The sequence below is a fragment of the Anolis sagrei genome, chromosome 1, assembly GCF_037176765.1.
Source record: "Anolis sagrei isolate rAnoSag1 chromosome 1, rAnoSag1.mat, whole genome shotgun sequence".
NCBI lineage: Eukaryota > Metazoa > Chordata > Lepidosauria > Squamata > Dactyloidae > Anolis > Anolis sagrei.
In genome coordinates, this window is record NC_090021.1 from 292623694 (window position 1) to 292643221 (window position 19528).

The window sequence follows — 19528 nt, forward strand, 5'->3', positions numbered from 1 at the left end:
GCCTCCACTTTGCAGCCTAGAACTTTTGAACTGCTACTGTTACATAAATGTTGGGGTTCCAATGGCAACATTTCAGGGTGCATCAGTAAGTTTTGGATCTTCGAGATGGAATCCCAAATTGGAAGCAATAAAGCATGATAGCCTTGGAGCCAAGAAATCATTCACCCTTACACTACAGCCAGTGAAAGGGAAACTGTTTAAAAGGTTTGTAAAATATGAGTGCTTTCCAACACGAAGTCAGAAGCATATAGGGCAACCTGGGGGTCGGGACCCTTGGGGGGGTCGCGAGGGGGTGTCAGAGGGGTCGCCAAAGACAATTAGAAAACACAGTATGTTCTGATGGCCGTGGGGGTTCCGTGTGGGAAGTTTGGCCTAATTCTGTCATTGGTGGAGTTCAGAATGCTCTTTGATTATAGGTGAACTATAAATCCCAGCAACTACAACTCCCAAATGTCAATGTCTATCTTCCCCAAACCCCACCAGTGTCCACATTTGGGCATGTTGAGTACTCGTGCCAAGTTTGGTCCAGATGCATCTGGATATAGGTGAACTACAACTCCAAAACCCAAGGTCAATGCCCACCAAGCCCTTCTAGTATTTTCTGTTGGTCATGGGAGCTGTGTGTCCCAAGTTTGGTTCAATTCCATCCTTGGAGTTCAGAATGCCCTTTGATATTGTAGGTAAACAATAAATTCCAGCAACGACAACTCCCAAATGACAAAATCAATCCTCCCCTCAACCCCACCAGTATTCAGATTTGGGTGTATTGAGTATTTGTTCGAAATGAATGAAAATACATCCTGCATATCGGATATTTACAAGATGATTTATAACAGCAGCAAAATTACAGTTGTGAATTAGCAAATAAAATAATGTTATGGTTGGGGGTCACCACAACATAAGGAACTGTATTAAGGGGTCACGGCATTAGGAAGGTTGAGAACCACTTATATAGGGAATGGTAGTTCACCCATTTCTTCCCATCCACCACCTGCCTTGGCTTTGTAAAAATGGAATCTTGCTTCAGTCCATAATAAGAAACATCTTTACATTTTATAAACCAATAATTATTGACAGTGTTCTGGTTTAAGAACAACTAGAAAAATATATTATCTGAATTGGACAACATTAAGACTTGTTAGGATTGTAGGCATATGGAACTCTGGTTTTTAAAGTGTGAAATTACTCACAATAGATGGCTTCAGAGGCTTAAATGCAACATAGTGACCCTCTTCCTCTAATGTTTTTACTACTTTGGACTATAAATACATATATTATGATTGGTTCTTTTTAAATCCTTTGAAAGAATGACTTATGATTTCAGCATGAAAACAAAAACCAAGTCCTTTCCAAAAACCAGAACAAGATTTTGTAGTGAAGGGGGAGCTAATTTTAACATTACAAGTGCCTAAGCTAGCATTTTCTTGTTGTTTGGCAGAGGGGCACAATGTCAAATAATTCTGAAATGTACCATTATGTTCAAGCCTGTACAGTCTGAAAATTGGAGAGAAAAAAGACATCTTCCCCTTTAATTTTTATGATAGTTTTAATCAGGTAATTGCAGTAAAACATTGAATCTTAAAACTGTTTTATGATATTATCCAGTATGTCAATGTACAAAGGGTATGATAACAAAACAGTTGAACTCATATGCATATTTACATTATGTACTCAAGGTAACCAGTTATAGTCTTATACATAAAAAGAGATACATCTGTGGCATGGAATAAAAACTAAAACCTATGTCATTAAGTAGAAAGATACAGCAATTAAGATTTTAATGGAAATAATATACAAGTGAGGCACTTTTTGAGGTCAATAGGGTAAAAAGCAAATGGCACTAAGCAAAGTAAGAGGCAATTGCCATCAAAGAGAAAAGGAAAACATGCTATGTACAGATTATACTGTAGCTCCCAATACAAGACTTTTTTCCCCCTAGATGTTTTTGAACTCTCAGAGCTAACTGCTACTCTTCCAATGAAGAAGGCTTCATGGGGGGAAATGCCATTTAATGCTATTTAGATGCTACTTAATCAGTATGCCAAAAAACACATGGAAGTTTTAACCGCTAGGCTGCCCATTTTAATAGTCCTAATTAGACTCTAAACCGTCTCTTTTATTATTTTCCCACAAGTCCATAAACAACTCTGTACCTATTTGTATACAGTAACTTTATGCCCTCTAGAGCAGTGGTTCCCAACCCTTTTTTTGACCAGGGACCACTCTCCAACATTAGTACCAAAAGGGTTACAAATCAATTTTTGGTCAACTTTAGATTTGGTTTGGTTATTTGGAGTGCCGATTCAGAAAATTGTATTGGATAGACCACATCAGCTCTAGTTTCTGATACAGGACATATGGCATTGAGTAGTTGCCATCTGCTCACCCACAGAAACCATATTTAATAATCTAGAGCTGATGTGGTAATAGTAATCTTTCATGGGTAGTCAGCCTCTGCCCTCCCGACATCCCCGTTGCCTCGGCACTATAAGAGGGTTTCAAGAGACTAGTGGCTTTCACTGTTGCATGGTTTCGAGGCAACGGTGTAGTAATGGTGAGGCCATGGACCATATTTTCATTCTTGTGGACCACAGGTTGAGAACCACTGCTCTAGAGAGAATAAAGGGTTATCTCAAACATGGTGTATTATCTGCATGTGAGTTTTATGGCTGCTCTCTAAGTATATCAGAAAATGATTATGCCCTTAAGAGTTATTAGGAAGAAACATGGGAATGCAATGGAAAAGTAACATCCCAGAATGCAAAGGCCGAGTACGTGTGCTCTGAAACAACTGCATTTGGCTGATGGAAGATTGAAGAGTGAAACTACCCCCTGGTCTATCAGTGCTTCTGGAAGTCAGACTCTGTTTTTAAAATTTGCACTGTTCTGAAGCTTTGTAGCCCAACAAGAATAATCTTTTCCGCAAGCAAGAGAATCCTGAAGTCAAAGCTGTGTGCAAGGTTTGGGATAGAATTCTCAACCTTGGTTTTAAAGGATTTGCATGAGTCCTTTCTTGGCTCCCTTGTAACTAAACCACACAAGATAGTAAGAATGCAAGTCTTCCCTTCAAATATCCAATGTGAATCACTCAGGAATTGTCCCTGAAAGGGCACTCCATCCTTCTAGGTGTTTGCTGGGGGGAGGGGGGGGGGAGAGGAAATCTCTGCTTCCAAATGAATGTCACCTTCTCCCGTCAAAGGCCTATGTTTGAGAACCACTCCAATTAAAGGTTTATGAGATGGAATGATACTTTTATTGATTTATATGCATATCAATGGAAGCATATAGTAGCCCTACACAGCCCCTTATCTTGTGGAATACTTCCTACTGAGCCTCCCATTTTAAGAACCCCCAAATCACGTTTATTAAAAAAAGTAACATCTTTGTTTTTGCATTGCAATATTTCCCAATACTAAGAACATCTACTTTAGATCTGTTTGCGTATGGCACATCTATGAATATTAAAAAGAAATTCAATTCTGAAAATTAATCTTCAACCAAAGTTGCTGAAATCGATGCTGGGAATGCTTTAGGCCAATGAAGTTTAGAGCTACATCTTCTACCCATAACCTGTTTCTAGAATCATAATGTCCACCAGCAAGAGCAAGTGTGTGGGTCAGAAAGGGATATACACAAAGATGGAAGGTGGTGGTTCTGGCACGTGTTCAACCAAAGAGTTTTCAGTCCCAAAACAAGAGGATCAAATACAACTCCTTCCCATATAAATCTCCTCTTGTTTTAAGTGTGTTTACAGCCAAAGTTTCAGCAGTCTAAGAAGTGGATGGAAGAGAGGACATTTGCTCTTATGTCATAAAAATACCTGCGAGTTAGAAACCCTTGCAGATCTACTGTAAATCACCCAGATCTTACCAGCTGATCTTGATCTATCTGTCTTTTGCCCATTTCATCATACAATAAAACTTAAGTTACATTCATCCAGCAGGTGGTGCTGAAGTGTTACAGCTCCTTCCTTTCACTTCAAACCCAAACTATTTGTCCCCAGAGAACAGCTTTCAGCAGGATAGAAACCTAAGGATCAAGTAACAATCTCTCCAAACCTATATAATTCTCTGTATAGTAAAGTACCCGGTTACTAAAAGATGTCTTTCATTTATATATTTTATGGTTAATCTTGATCTGCTTTAAGACAGTAGGCTGATTAGCAGAAGCAATTCACCAATTGAGACAGAAACATATTTAAACACATCAAAGGATCATTTATGAGATTTAAAAACTCCATGGTAGATTGTGCCCAGAAATAGTTATTAGTGAATTGAGATGTGAGGCTCCAATGTTCTGTTCAAATTTCACATCCTATCCCTGGCATCACTAGTAAATAAAACTATGATAAAACTTATAGTGAACCTGGGATTTTGGGAAACCACTGCCTGTCTTGTACAGACCCTGTACTAATATGAAAGGACCATTGGTCTTGTTTTGCAACAAGACAACTTTGTATGTCTTTGATTGGCGAGTTGGCCACCATTAGTTAAAAAATTCTCCTGATAAAGCAAAAAAATAAAATAAAAAATCAACAACTTCCACAAACATGTATAAATATGGCTGACATTGCACAACACACACAACCCATTATTGAACCAGTTAGACTATTTCAAATTAGTTGAGTGGAAACCTTGTTTAATTATATCCTGTTATTCTTATTACTCTGTATTTTAAAATAAACACGAAATAGGAAGAATATTAATTCAAGAGTAAAGGAGTGCAGAAATTTAGCAGCAAAGTGGTTAAATACGCACTGTTAATAGCAAAGCACACATTCAGGAAAATATTAAAGCATGTAACATTTCATAGGAAGTACATTACAGGAACCAGGAGTTGCACTACACTGACTAGTGCTCACACGAAATGGTTAGACTTGCATCTTCCCAATGTACATACATATGTATGTATGTGTGTATACAACACATATGTGCATATATCCAAAGCCAGAAAGTTCTTTTTTTGGGTTGTTGTTACCATGCTCAATTTTTAATTAAAAGCAGAATATTTTAGAAATGCTATTTACAAGATGTAATCCTCATGTCACCAATAAAATACAGGTTATTTCTTGCTTTGTTTGGGGAAAATGTTAACAGTCTTTCTAGGCAACTATGTTTAGCTGAATATGTGAAGCATGAAAGTCATATAAAGTAGCAGCTTTCAAATATATGAAGAATAAAAAGGACTTGAGACTGCTGCTACAGTGCTCTATTTGCTGACTTAGTTTATCCATTTGGGTTTTTTAAAGGTATAAAACTAGAAAGAAACTCTTAACTTCTATAGTTATCAATATATTTGTCTTCTTTTCAATGTGAAATAATACTTCAAGATGATCTATGTACACAATGTTGTCAGTTCAAGCTGTCATATAAATATAAATGCTTTCTTTATAAAAGTATTTTACAGATAGTGTTATATACAATTTTTCAGTTTGATACCTGGGCTCTGGAAAAGGGTTGTGGTGAAGGATTCCTGTGACTGAAAATGGCCATCAGAATAAAATAAACCATGTATATAGTTTGCTGAAAAAATGTGTCAAAATGGAAAAAAGGGAAGTGCAAGGTTATGTTAATGGCTAAGACGTATTAAGAATCCATTTTATTCCCTCACCCTCAACCCATTAACATTCTTGAATGAATGACTGCTCCACTGCTTTAGAGAACTTTATTAATAAAACCTGTAAGCTCAGCTATGTTGTTATACCATGTGATGTATGACATTTAGGAACTGCCCATAGGTTGTATTTTGTATTTAAAACACACAGCCAAATGTTAAGTTAAACATCCATCATTAATATACAACAATTCAAAGACAAAAGGAAAAGTCACTTCCATTCACAAGAAATCACTTGCTTTTTTCTCCATAACTGGGCTACAGTTTGTCATACAGATTTGTTTTTTAAAAAAATCTAAGCCAAATAAAATTGAAGTAATGAAATACTCTTTGTTCCCTTAGTTAGAAACACCTGATATCAAGCTCAACAGAATGATAAATATGTATCTTATGACATGTTGTAATTTTCCCTTCTCAAACATTCATCATCATTTCTTTAGAATCAAAACTGTAAGTTGAAAAAGAGGAAAAGCGCTCTTGCCATTACATTGAAACTAGTCATATCATATATATATATATGTATGTGTGTGTGTTTTTAAAAGAACATTAGCCAATTATATCTGTGCTTAACGAAACATTGGTCATTCAAAACTACAACAATTAATATTTTAAAGGTCCTTAGATTACCAAATGTACAGAGGGAACTTAATACAAAAACGTAATTGAAGGGAAACAAGACTGAAAATATTGATTTGCCCATCTTTAATAGAAATGCTACTAAGTTAACTAGTTAAATATTGAGAAATACTATCACGGAATGTGACTGCAAACGTGGTCCATAACTGCTTTGTAATTGGAAAGGGGAAGGAAGATTTAATAATTCGTACCATATATTTAGTTAAATATAAACCTTTGTTATTTGTACATAAAGTTGCTTCCAAAAACTATTTATAAGCAGTTTAGTTGCACTTAAATCAATACAATTTCTCCGGAGTTGCCAATTTATTAACTCTCTTTAGTTTCAATCAGCTCTCACTAGTGCAGGTTTAGTTACATTTTCTGCCAAATAGATTATTTCAAAGAGCTTCCCATCACCTAAACCATAGAACATACACATTGCTGAAGTTGATCCTTTATAATATAGGCTGCAGTTTATACTTATTTCAACTGCTAATCATAAGAAAAGACTTTCTTTTCACCACAACTTCTTTGCAACTTACACCATGCACTTTAAGCAGATCATCAGGCATGGTGAGCATTCATAAAATGCAACAAGTTCTACTGCTTCTTCCACAATTGGCCTTTTGCACATGATAGGCTTCCCTTCTGCTTGCCAAATACTTCCGCAGGTTAGATATTTTCTCGAAAAAAGACTTGTCAGCCCCAATTTGGCATCAGACTTGGCTCATCCTGCTGCTTTATGCTTTCCTCCACAACATCCACAGATCTCACCACAGTGGTGGCACGCTCTCAAAGGCAAGTAGCAGCACATACACGGTGCAATGACTGATAAAGTAACAAGGGCTAGCCACCGTAAGCAGAACTTGTCATCGCTAGTGTCGCAGGAACAGGGGTCCGAGAAGTCCCCCTCAGAGTCTGACATGCAGTGATAGAGCATACTCTCAGCACAAAGCATGCAGCTAACTTGGTATATGCATCTCTTAATCGGGTCTGGAGCATCCTGGCATTTGCCCCGGCCATTCTCTTCATGGTTAAACCTTTCCTGGCAGTAGACACAGCGAGAGCGCTCACCATCCTCTTTCCTTCTCTTCGATTTTTTCGGTTTGAAAGAGGACGGCTGCGTTTTAAATACCACAGAACCCTTTGAATCCTTGAGTGAATTCAGCTTAGTTCCATCCCCCGAGGGGTAGAGATAGTCTGGTTTTTTATAGTCGGTTTTAGGGCACTGGAAGGAGGAGTCTGCTTCATCCCTATCCAAGTCATTTTTCCACATGTCTGGGTGCCTATAGTCTGCATAGCGCCGTATTAAGATATCGCGGGGATTTATTCGGACAATTTCCTCTTCATCCTGAAAACTGACATTCCTGATTGGTTTTGGGGGTATCTGAAAAGGGGAGGGGGAAAAAACAGAGGCACTGTTATATGGAGCTGTGACATTTCTCAAAACAAGCTGAAATGACTAATTCATGGCAAACAAACTACTCAATGAAAGCGCTTTACTGTCAGGAGGCTGCACCTTTAGTTTTTTTTAAAATTAATTAAACTGCGGCATTTGTGACAAGCACGTTTAAAAACATGTTCTTATTTTAATAGTTAACATTATTTCTTCCTATTAAGCATTACACACAATGGTATTCCCATTGCCTTAAATTCACATTCCAGACCAAGAGAAGAAGTCAAATAACCACAGTCCAAGTAAGAAAAAGTGGCACCTAAAAATAAAACCACACAAACAAGAAGCATGTTCTGCAAAAACAAGTTGTACAACATCTCAATGGAATTTGTCACTTTATCCGTCTTTTGCGTCTTCTAAGCCTAAAGTGGGACAGATTCTTAGGGCAATGTAGGGTGGATGAGAGTGAATAAGATGAGACTTTATTCTGACAAGGTGGAAGTGTGATGGTCTGGCTTCCTAAAGTCAATTTTTAGGTGAGACTAATCAGACTGTCCTGAAATGACAATATGGAAATAATAGGAAAATTAAGCAATTGTGGCTTTTGAAATTCTAAGAAACTTCTTATTTTGTAAAGGTCCTTGTGAGTATGAAATTTATATGAAGTTTCAGAGTAAGCAAGCTATCTTACAGGTGTAAAAATGACCTCCCTTTTAAACAATCCAGGCCTATCTTATTTCCAAGTGATCTGTGAAAAAGAAGTTCTCGGTTACTGAAGTACTTGCTTAGTAAATATATTAACACTTGTGGTGGGAACTTGTAGCCAGGACGAACTAAGCTGTTCACTTTTGCCAATGAAAATCCACAAAACCGAGACAGAAATAACTTTTCCATAGCCTTCTAAAGGATTGGCTGGTGATGACAGAAACATCTTTCACTATTAATGAAAATAAGTTTGCTATAACGTTTTAGTTTATGAGCAAAGATTAAAAAACAAACAATCCTTTCCCATCTCTGCCAAGGGCAAAAACAAGACACTCCATTATAGAGCAGAGAAAATTTCTGCTGGAATATCTGAGGTTCAAGATGACTTACTTGGCTCAAAAATATTTTTTAAAATGTAATTTGGCCTTCTTGCCAATAGTTAAAACTGTCTAAACAAGGAGAGCAAGTTGAATAAGGAATCTTTGAAATTTAAGAAGAAGACAATTTTCCATTTAAAAAACAAGGCAAAAGAGGCCTCATCATTTGTAACAGATTGTTCTGAAATGCAGGTCTCATTTTGAGTTCTCCAATGTGGAAAAAGGAGTGATAAGAAAGGATGAGGTAAGTCTGAAGCCCCTTCTACACTGCCCTATATCCCAGGATCTGCTTCCAGATTATCCGCTTTAAACTGGATTATATGATTCTATATGAGTTTCCATAGTCAGATATTCTGGGATAATCAGATAATCTGGGATCAGATCCTGGGATATAGTGCAGTGTGGAAGGGCCCTGAGTCAGACTAAGGCTACATGGAGCAGACCAGAAATGGGTAATTTGAGATCTTCAACTATTTTAGACAATCAGACCTAGCTAACAAAGCTGGTGATAATGGGTTATGGCAGATTAAATCCAAAAAGATCTGCAGGAGTACATTGCCCACCACTGCTGTAGGAAAAAAAGAAGTCAGTGGTTCACACTTTCATGTGCCTGGTGTGGATTTTAAAAAAACAAAACCCAACAACAACAGGAGAAGGTCTATGGTTATTCAAATAGACCAGTAGACTAGTCATGTAGCTCTTCATGTGGGAATTTTCCACTATAGAGTTTGAAGGTAAAGTGTTAGAGCATAGTCTGTTATAGTAGCGGCAGCAACTTTTCTCACAATTCCCTCCACACCTTGACTATCCCTAAACAAAACCCACACCACATAAGATGAAACTTGCTTCTTCCAAAGTCTAACAGTGCTCTAGTGCTATAGTTCTAAGGTGGGCCTGCATAACCTGTGTCCTTCCAGGTGTTTTAGTTTCCAGAATTCTTGACCATTGGAAAAGTTGGCTAGGGCTTCTGGGAGTTGGAGTCCAAAATATCTGGAGAGACACAGGTTGTGAAGACCTATTCTAAGATATTCCTGAACATGTACCTTTAGCACTTCTACAGCAGATTTAAAAATGCATTACAACACATTCAGCTGATCATTGCTTCAGCATGGTTTGAAATTCTCCTATCATGAGTTTTTTCACTGAATGCTATGTAAGTGCCTCTGGTAAGTGGATTTGATGAAGCCTCATAAATATCTTTATTTATGAAACTAATTTTTAAACTGAAAACTACTAGGACGTTTGCTCATTGATGTCAGCTAAACTTCTATAGTCTTTAGCCATAGTCTTTACAAACATTTCAACTGCTTAGCTTGAAAATTGAAATGAAAGATAGGCTGGGAAAGTAAGAAGAAAGTGTCTAGAACAGAAAGATAGGATGGGGAAAATAGAGATTATAACAGTGGAGGCTGTACTTGTACTGAAGGGGGAAGAGATGTGTGATGGAAGCCCAGGAAAGAAGAGAGAAGGAGTTGGTTTTGGCTTTACCTGCATGTAGCAAATGGTTTAAAAAGGGAGGTGAAAGCAAACTCAGTGAGCACTTTTCAATGGGAAGAGCTAAATAAAAATTCACACAGGACTCAGCGACAGAGAAAAACGTATATGTCTGGGTAGAAAGATGTATAACAGGATAGAAGAGAATGGAAACACTGATCTGAAAAGGCAAAGAGGCAGAGGTCAACAATGGAAGTAACTAATGTTTCCCATATTGGCTCACTGCAGATGCAATGGGATTTCATGGATCTTGTCTAAGAAATGGACACACCTCCAGTTCTGCTGATAGATAGCGAACACCAACAACACCAACAACACTCTGCTTCTAAACAAGCCATATGACATTCAGAGCCAGTGAACTATGGTTTGTTTCAAATAGAAGAAATATGTTCCACTGGTGTTCAAAAATGGGAAGTATGTTAGCTTGAGGCTTGTTTTGGCTCATGTACATAGAGGGACACCATGACTTCCCTTCATGTCTGAACTGGGACTCTGCATCAATCTGCCAAATTTCTGGTAGCAGCTTTGAGGAAGATTTATTAATCTGGAGTACTTACTACAGAAATTTATTTTTTCAACGGAAAATATATTACCTGGTTGGACTGGCTGTGAAAGTAGGATCTTCTTGTGTTCAAATCTTCAAAGGCTAATGGTCTTATACTTAGGCTTTTGTAAGGATCACTGTTCACTACAGGTTCAGGTTGGAAGATATTCTCTTTCATTAGCAAACCTGATGCATTTTCTGGAATTGCCTGCAAAAGCAATAGATTATAATTCATTTTTTACTTTTTGTTCTACTTTTCCCCCCCCATAAAATTTTACTCTACAGCAATTTTGTTCAAAACTTTGATTGGTAGGTAGGGTATACACCAGGGGTCCACAAACGTTTTAAACAAAGGGCCAGGTCACAGTCCCTCAAACTGTTGGAGGGCCAGATTATAATTTGAAAAAAACATAAATGAATTCCTATGCACACTGCACATATCTAATTTGTAATGCAAAAAACACTTTAAAAATACAATAATTAAAATGAACAACAATTTTGACAAATATAAACTTATTGATATTTCAATGGGAAATGTGGCCCTGCTTTCGGCTGATAAGATAGGATTGTTGTTGTGTGCTTTCGAATAATTTCAGACTTAGGTTGACCCTGAGCGAGGGCCGGGTAAATGAGCTTAGAGGGCCGCATCTGGCCCCCAGGCCAGATGATTCTGAATAATGTGTATGCTATTTCATAGAAATAATAAAACACCACGGAATAATATGTAACAGACTATAATAATACATAAAGTTGTGTTCACATTTTTTATGAATACAAACTGGTTTGACAATGGTACTTCTTAATGCAACTATCGAATACCTACGTCACAGGTAACTGAAGGAAAAACAACAGCCGTCTAATTTGTATGACTGTATGGCATGGATAAAGGGTCATACAAATTCCAACTTTCATTTCCCATGTGCTTTTTTATTCATGTAGAAATGCAACTATGCTGCGGATTGTGCAGCATTCCTTTTTCAAGCAATAACAAGACACTAAAACAGAGTTGCTATCTTTCAGCTGCTTAACCATGAAAAAAATTCTATTGCAAAGGTCTGATGGAACAGGCAAAATGGTCCACAATATCCAAAAGCTCTGCTTCTGGTGAAATGTTGAAAGGACAATTTGCATTTTATAACAAGATGTGTGTGCTTTAGGTATAGGACCAAACATCCATGCACAAGACTCTTAGCATCACTACCAAAGCTTTTCTCCAGTAGTATCTTAATTGTATGCTTTTATGCTGCCAGAATATGGTCCTTAAGGTATTTTTGTCATAGGCACCATATAGATTTCTTAGCACAGAACCACCTTACTTCAAAAAAAGTAATAATCATATAGATTTGACATTAAATCAGTCCATTTGAGACTATGTCATTTTGTTTTCCTCTGTAATTTACATCTGCCCCTCACAAATCATCTCTATTATAAACATAATGCTGCAGTGAGCTATTCTGAGAACAAATATTTTCCATTCAGAATTAAACCAATCCATGTAATTATTTCAGAATGGTTCTTTGAGTATGACACATTTATGTTGAGTTTTAGATCAATATGAACTTTTACGGCAAAACAAGGTAGAGATCTCAGTATTGAAAAAGCATATTGATGAGAGGAAGACAAGCTACAATTTTATTGGACATCAAAACTAAATAAAGCATTCAAAGTATTTTTGCAACAGAAGAACTTGCATTATTTATGTCATGCATGATCTACATCTCACATAAAAGAAGAACATCGATGCACAAATTCCCACTTCTCTTCTGCTGCCAAAGCAATTATGCACCACCCACATTCAATATCCTTCAACCACAGTGCGCCTGGCATAGGCTAGCCAATATCATCTGTAAAGTAACCTACGCCAGTTTTTAATGCACAACGGAAATCTGGTTTGCTCCCAGCTGCTGGTATAATAATTACTGTCCTATGGTTGCTAAGAGATACTCTGACTTTTTTTCCAAGACTATTAAAACATTTCTGTGTGCACAAGCAAAAGGATGCTGGGTAAAGGCAATAAAATGACTCCAGCTGTAGCAGCCCAGCAGAATTCAAAAAGAGATGACAGCTGAAGAGAAAATGAAAACCAGACTGAGATTCGCTCTTCTTCAAAGCTCCTCTCCTCATTTCCCCCAGGGTAATGACTGTAGAAGAGAATGTTGCACCTACTCTTTGGCAAGCATTTTGAAAACAATTATCTATCGATGACCAAATGATGGAATAAAAAGAGAAACGAGGCTACATTCACCTCCCTCTTACAAGACAATATTTTCTCTCCTATTTTCTTACTAGAACTCTTCACTAGAGTATATCTTTAAAAGGTGTCCTGATTTCCTATTTAAATTACAAACAGAGGCTTTAAGTTCAAAATAAATTATGTTTTAGTTGTTTACGGGAAGAGAGAAATTACATTCAAGCCTAAGAGCTTTCCCCCTACAATTAGTTTTATGTTTCTGCTTTGAATTTGAAATATTTTTGGAAGCCTAAAACTTTCTGGCCATTTCGAAACAGAATCCTTCGCATAGGTTCTAAAAGCAGAGCAGAAGTATAACAAAACATTTTCCTTCTTTTAGGGCCCCAAATGAATGCAAAGCATTACACAGTGCAAACATCTTTAGAAGACCTAGACCCCCATCCCAAGGGGGGGAGGCTATAGACTGTACTTCTCAAGTCGTTTATGGTTTCAAGTTGTTTCCAACTTTTGGTGACCCTAAAGTAATATCGTAGGGGTTTCTTGGCGAGATATGTTCAGAGTGTGCTTATCTTTGCATCCTCTAAGGCTGAGATAATGTGACTTGTTCAAGGTCACCTAGTGGATTTTTATCTAGTCTCTAGAGCAAGGGTCCCCAAACTAAGGCCCGCGGGCCACTTCCGGCCTGCCAAGGGCACTTATCCGGCCCACGGAGGAGGAGCGCCCCCCCCCCACAGTGCCCCTCCCTTGGCTGGCTCACGCTGTCAGGCCTGATGGGCAGCATGAACCAGCCAAGGGCAGCTGCTCCGCGCGGCATACTCATGAGGTGCTTTACGAGCGAGTAGGCCGTGCGGTGCTGCTCCTCCCTTGGCAGGCTCATGCTGCCCATCAGGGCCGATAGGCAGCTTGAGCCAGCCAAGGGCAGCTGCTCCGCGTGGCCTACTCGTGTGAAGCACCTTGCGAGGTGCTTTACAAGCGAGTAGGCCGTGCGGTGCTGCTCCTCCCTTGGCAGGCTCACGCTGCCCATCAGGGCCGATAGGCAGCTTGAGCCAGCCAAGCTGCTTCGCAAGGCCTACTCGTGCGTAAAGCACCTCATGAGGTGCTTTATGCGCGAGTAGGCTGCGTGGTGCTGCTCTATGCAGTCATGCCAGCCACATGACCTTGGAGGTGTCTAGGGACAATGCTGGCTCTTCAACTTAGAAATGCAGATGAGCACCACACCCCAGAGTCAGAAACGACTGGACTTCATGTCAGAGGAAAACCTTTAACTAGGAAAATTGTGGAAGATCCAGGGTGGGAGAAAGAACTCTTGTCTGTTGGAGGTAGGTATGAATGTTTCAATTGGCCACCTTGATTACCATTTCATAGCCTGACAGTTTTTAGGGAGAATCCTTTGTTGAGAGGTGATTAGCTGGCCCTGATTGTTTCTGGTCTGGAGTTCCCCTGTGTTTGAGTGTTGTTCTTTATTTACAGTTATAATTTTAGAGTTTTTTAAATACTGGTAGCCAGATTTTGTTCAGACTAGAAATAGGAAGATTTCCCATTCTCTGCTCCTGGAATTATTGCCTAAAGAGGGCTAGAAAGAACCCCCTCTAAGGGCCCTTCCACACAGCAAAATAAGATATGTGCAATGTGCATAGGCATTTTTCTTGATTTTTTTTTAAAAAAACTATAGTCCGGCCCTCCAACGGTCTGAGGGACAGTGAACTGGCCCCCAGTTTAAAAAGTTTGAGAACCCCTGCTCTAGAGTCATATAGTCAAACCAGTACACCATGCTGTCTCTTAATCCACATGTAGCTTGTCCCGAAAGGCAAGACTGCATTCCACATACACCAGAATAAGCAGACAATCATGGGCAAATTCATTTTCACACAAAACTTCTGGCTTATGAACTTTTTGTGTCAGGAGTGACTTGAGAAACTGCAAGTCGCTTCTGGTGTGAGAGAATTGGTCATCTGCAAGGACGTTGCCCTGGGAATGCTCGGATGTTTTACTATCCTGTGGGAGGCTTGGCAAAACATTTAATTCAGATGTGGAGTGAGGGTGGTGTTTGACTACATATTTACAAAAAGTAAACCATCTGCACAGCAAATCTGCTATACATTTAAATCAACACAAATCTAAAGCTCATCTGTTATGAAGATTACCACAGGCTTTATCAGACCTCCAAAATACGTTACACAAAATACCCATTCTTTTCTTAGGTGGTCTGAATTGTTAGAAATGAACAGCAAAAAGGAAGGTGCCTGATGCTTCAGTCTTTTTAGTTAAACGCACTGACTTAAAACAAAGGGTGCACTTGTACTTCACTAGCACTGTGATGGAACTTCCTTCTCTTGCTCCACTTTACAGCCTTCCACAACACCTAAAATGCTCCCAGTTTGGGAAATGTGGTGAGTCTGCGATGCATTTCTCCCCTTTGAATATTGCAGACAGAAGCTTGGCACAGACACAGCCTTTCAATATGGGCAATGGGAGTACAGGAGTGACTGCTGATTTGTAGGGGAAAAATGCCCAAACTGATGTAGGAAAAAGAAAACATGAGGTATTTAGATGCTCAATTATAGAACATAATTTGTAAATAGTGTGATGAAAAATGTTGCCAAACTGCTTTGACTTTATTATCGGATAAAGAGATTAAAAGCTCATGATTAATCCCTCTATTTCTGGTTGAAAACTTGTAATCAGTTCAGTTAAATATTTAAAAGTATTTGTGTCAATTTCTAGGGATGGGATTTTCTCTTCTCAGAGCACTGACACACTTTTAACAAATCAGTTTCTTGGGAGGTTTGATGGCAGATTTTACCAGCCTTCTCTGGCTATTAATTCTCAGGTGCATTGTATCCTACTAACTTCAGATTTTAGATGAAAATCTACAGAGTTTTTAGCAAGTGATCGTGCTTGTATGTCTGATGAGAACGCAAGGTGTCCAGGAACTGCAATTGCAGGGAAGGGTCTGCTTTGGATTCCTTTCCCATTGAGTTAATGTTTGCCACTGTATTCCTTGAGGTGGTACTTTCCCACTGAGAACATCTGCTTTCCCTTGCCTTGCCAGAGAGTCCCTGGGACCCTTGTGAAATTAGTGAAAACATTTCTTTCCTGACTGGTATTTTGCTACCATTTAACTAGATGCTATTTTTACAGTGTAAATATATTTTGACTGCTGTTTTGTGTTGACAGAACTGTCCCTGATCCCTGTGAGATCTAGACAGGTAGCCATAATAGATGATAGAACATTCTTCAGGTATTTATCCTAATGAGGCTGAAAAAAAAACCTACTGGGATGCATCCAATATTGTGTTAGTGAATCTCTCCAAAACAGAATTTGTATTACCGTACCTCTGGAGCCCCTTTCCTTCTCAATCTGCTTTTCAGGGCACAAACTACTGGAGCAGAATTGGGGGGGGGGGGGGGGCTGCATGGAGAAAATACCCTTTTCCACTGATGGGAAACTGTTCATATGTTTTCACCCATTTCCAGGGAGATTTCTTAATTTTGTACCAGAATCAAATATTAACTTATCACAAAGGAGGATCCAGTATGAAATCAAAAGACAGACTTGTAGCCACTGTATTTTATTCTCCCCACTGTACAGTGTTGCTATAATTGAGCATTGCATGATCTCCCCTTTCAAAATGACTTCTTAATCTCTTCCTCCAATATAATTTTTTTTATTTCCTGAAATTCTACTAGTTGCTTTTTTTAATTCATTTGCTCCAATTTACATTTTCTCAAACATGTATTTTAATCTGACTCCCCCAGAGAAGAAGTACTAATTCTTTACCTTAAAATCTTTTTAATCAATTCAAAATTGTTTTTGCCATTTTACAATGATACACTGATACTGAACAAATACGACATTAATAGCTCATTTATTTTATGATCAACCAAGATAGTTCAACTTGTTTTCCTGTTGCTTCCAGCTGAGTCCCCAGCCAAAAACAAAAATGCCTCTTATCAGTTCAAGTTCATAGCCTTCTACTTGGCAGGATGTTGTTTCATTCCATTTCTATTACTCTAGTTCTTCCTGTGTAACTTCCTGATCCTTCTTCTGTATTCATAATGTCTCCCAAATTAGTGTTGTCTGTTTATGTCAAGATTCCTATTTCCCTTCCAGGAGAAAAACAACAACAACCATGGCCTCTGCACTGATCAACTCCAGTAGATACTTATTTACAACTTAGTATTTCTTTCTAGTACAAATAATTAGTAATAAAATTATATTTAATTTTATAAAATGTTTGTACTCAAATTCATTTTCCCACTTTAATTATTTCCTTTTTTGGTTTTGTATACATATTTTTATTAAAATCCAAACCTATTTGAACAAATTTGTTCTTTAAAAATAGGGTTATCTTAAATAATTAAACTAGCATATTATTACAGCAGAGCACCTGATGAACTAACCTGGGCACAGCATATCATTTGAGAACATAGAAATGCTGGACCACTCTAACAACCACCATGTCACACTATACAGAGAAGCCAATGAAATCCACAAGCACGTGGACTATTTCAACAGAAAGGAAGAAACATGAAAATGAACAAAATCTGGCTACCAGCATTAAAAATATCTAAAATCAGGACAGTAAATAAAAAACAACACTAAAAAAACGGGAATTTCAGACAGGAAATAACCAGTGCCTGATAACACCTCCCAACAAAGGATTCTTCCAGGCAACAACCAGCATGGACATTCAATGCTAATCAAGGTGGCCAATTGCAACATTCACACTGCAGACAAGAGTTCTTACTCCCACCTAGGACATTACACAGATGTATAAACCCCACTTGCCTAGTTTCCAACAGACTTCACAACCTCTGAGGATGCCTGTCATAGATGTGGGCAAAACGACATGAGAGAACGCTTCTGGAACATGGCGATACAGTTCGAAAAACTCACAGCAACCTAGCATATGATTACTTATTTTTCTACATAATATATACTTTTCCCCTTGAAATTGTAATTCAATATATAATTTAATGTATAAGGCAATGCAGTCAGGTATGCACTGATAAAAATTACTAGAAATAAAAATTGAAGCCAAAAACCCCCCAGGAACATCTGTATTTAGAGAAACATACATTTTAGATGTAGCATGATGTCCCTCAAAATACAGACCACTGAGTCTGGTGAAATCTGCAGGGTATTTACAAACTGTTTAGCCAGCCAAATTAGAACAATGCTTAAAATTTTGGGCTGCAATGCAACATGGCATTACATTTTGAAGACTTCATTTCTTTGGTTTACTGAATAAATGTTCCAGTACAGACAAACTCTGTGCAAACTGTAATAACTGCTGTCCTAGAATGAAACACACTTATGGGAAATTTATTTTGTATAAAAGAGTTTGGTATTCACCTGACATTAGTTGATACTCTTTACACATAAGTAATCAAGGCTCATGTGTAATTTCTAAGTTTTTATTCCAGAATCAAAATAAATCGGGATCATTTAAAATCTAAAAGGTTAATTTGCTTATTAGAGGTGCCCCTTCATTCTGATTTTAAAATTATCTAGCAGTGTTTAATTTGTGAGAAACAGCATATTATTTGAGAACACAGAAGTGCTGGACCACTCTCACAACCACCATGTCAGACTACACAGAGAAGCCATTGAAATCCACAAGCATGTGGACAATTTCAACAGAAAGGAGGAAACCATGAAAATGAACAAAATCTGGCTACCAGTATTAAAAAACTCAAAAATTACAACAGCAAAACAACAGAGGGGAAACAAACAGGCACATAAAATCACTCTCAACAAGAGATTCCCCCCAGGCACTTCCAGGCCATTGAACGCAAATCAAGGTGATCAGCTGAAACATTACCCTGGTCATTCCACAGATATATAAACCCATTTTTTCTACTTCCAACAGACCTCACTACCTCTGAGGATGCTTGCCATAGATGCAGGCGAAACGTCAGGAGAAAGATTGCCTCCAGAACATGGCCATATAGCCCAGAAAAACCTACAACAACCCTTGTGAGAAACTGTTTTAAAAGAAAAGATACAAAGTCTCTCTATCTGTAAAATGGGAAACTGCTTATTTTAAAAGAGAGTTTTCTGTCATAATAGTACTGTCCCAGTATTCCTTACAGCTAAAGGTCATATTTCAAAAACTACCCATTCTGGTAGAGTAGTGAGGCAAGGATATATACTTGCTTCAATACTATTTTATCTCTTTCTGTCTGATTAGCTTACGTTTTTAATACAATTAACTCTCATTCTTTGAAAGTGGCTCAGAAGAAAATATCTGTCTTTCTTTCTGACAACAATATTTGCTATGATGTTTAACTAGGACTAGTCAGAAATGACTGCTGGCAGATTTTCCAAAAAATTATACATTGTAAATTTTAGTTAAGTCCAAGTTTTATTGTTTTCTATTGTTTTCAAGATGTTAACATAAAAGGAAGTTTCAATTAAAAACAACATTTTATGAATTTCCATGATTTAAAAAAATAACTAGGTCAAAGGCTGAAGAATTATGCCTAAACCTATTTGTTTTTTTCTCTTCCGGGGTGGTAAGTCTGGACCTGTGGTTACTAAGGACAAGTTAATGGATTACTGGCTTGTATCCTTCCTTAAGAAG

General features: G+C 38.0%; 1 protein-coding gene across 1 annotated transcript in view; it reads right to left on the minus strand.

Moving 5' to 3' along the window:
• Positions 1-5650: 5650 nt before the first annotated feature.
• The window catches only part of SPRED1 (sprouty related EVH1 domain containing 1), a 69420-nt gene continuing 55542 nt past the window's right edge, over positions 5651-19528 (minus strand). Inside the window, exons 5-6 of the mRNA XM_060759989.2 lie at positions 10797-10955; positions 5651-7618 (exon numbers count right to left, since the gene is read on the minus strand). Coding sequence (XP_060615972.2) covers positions 6959-7618; positions 10797-10955 — 819 coding nt within the window. The 3' untranslated portion in view covers positions 5651-6958. The remainder of the gene's footprint in view (positions 7619-10796; positions 10956-19528) is intronic.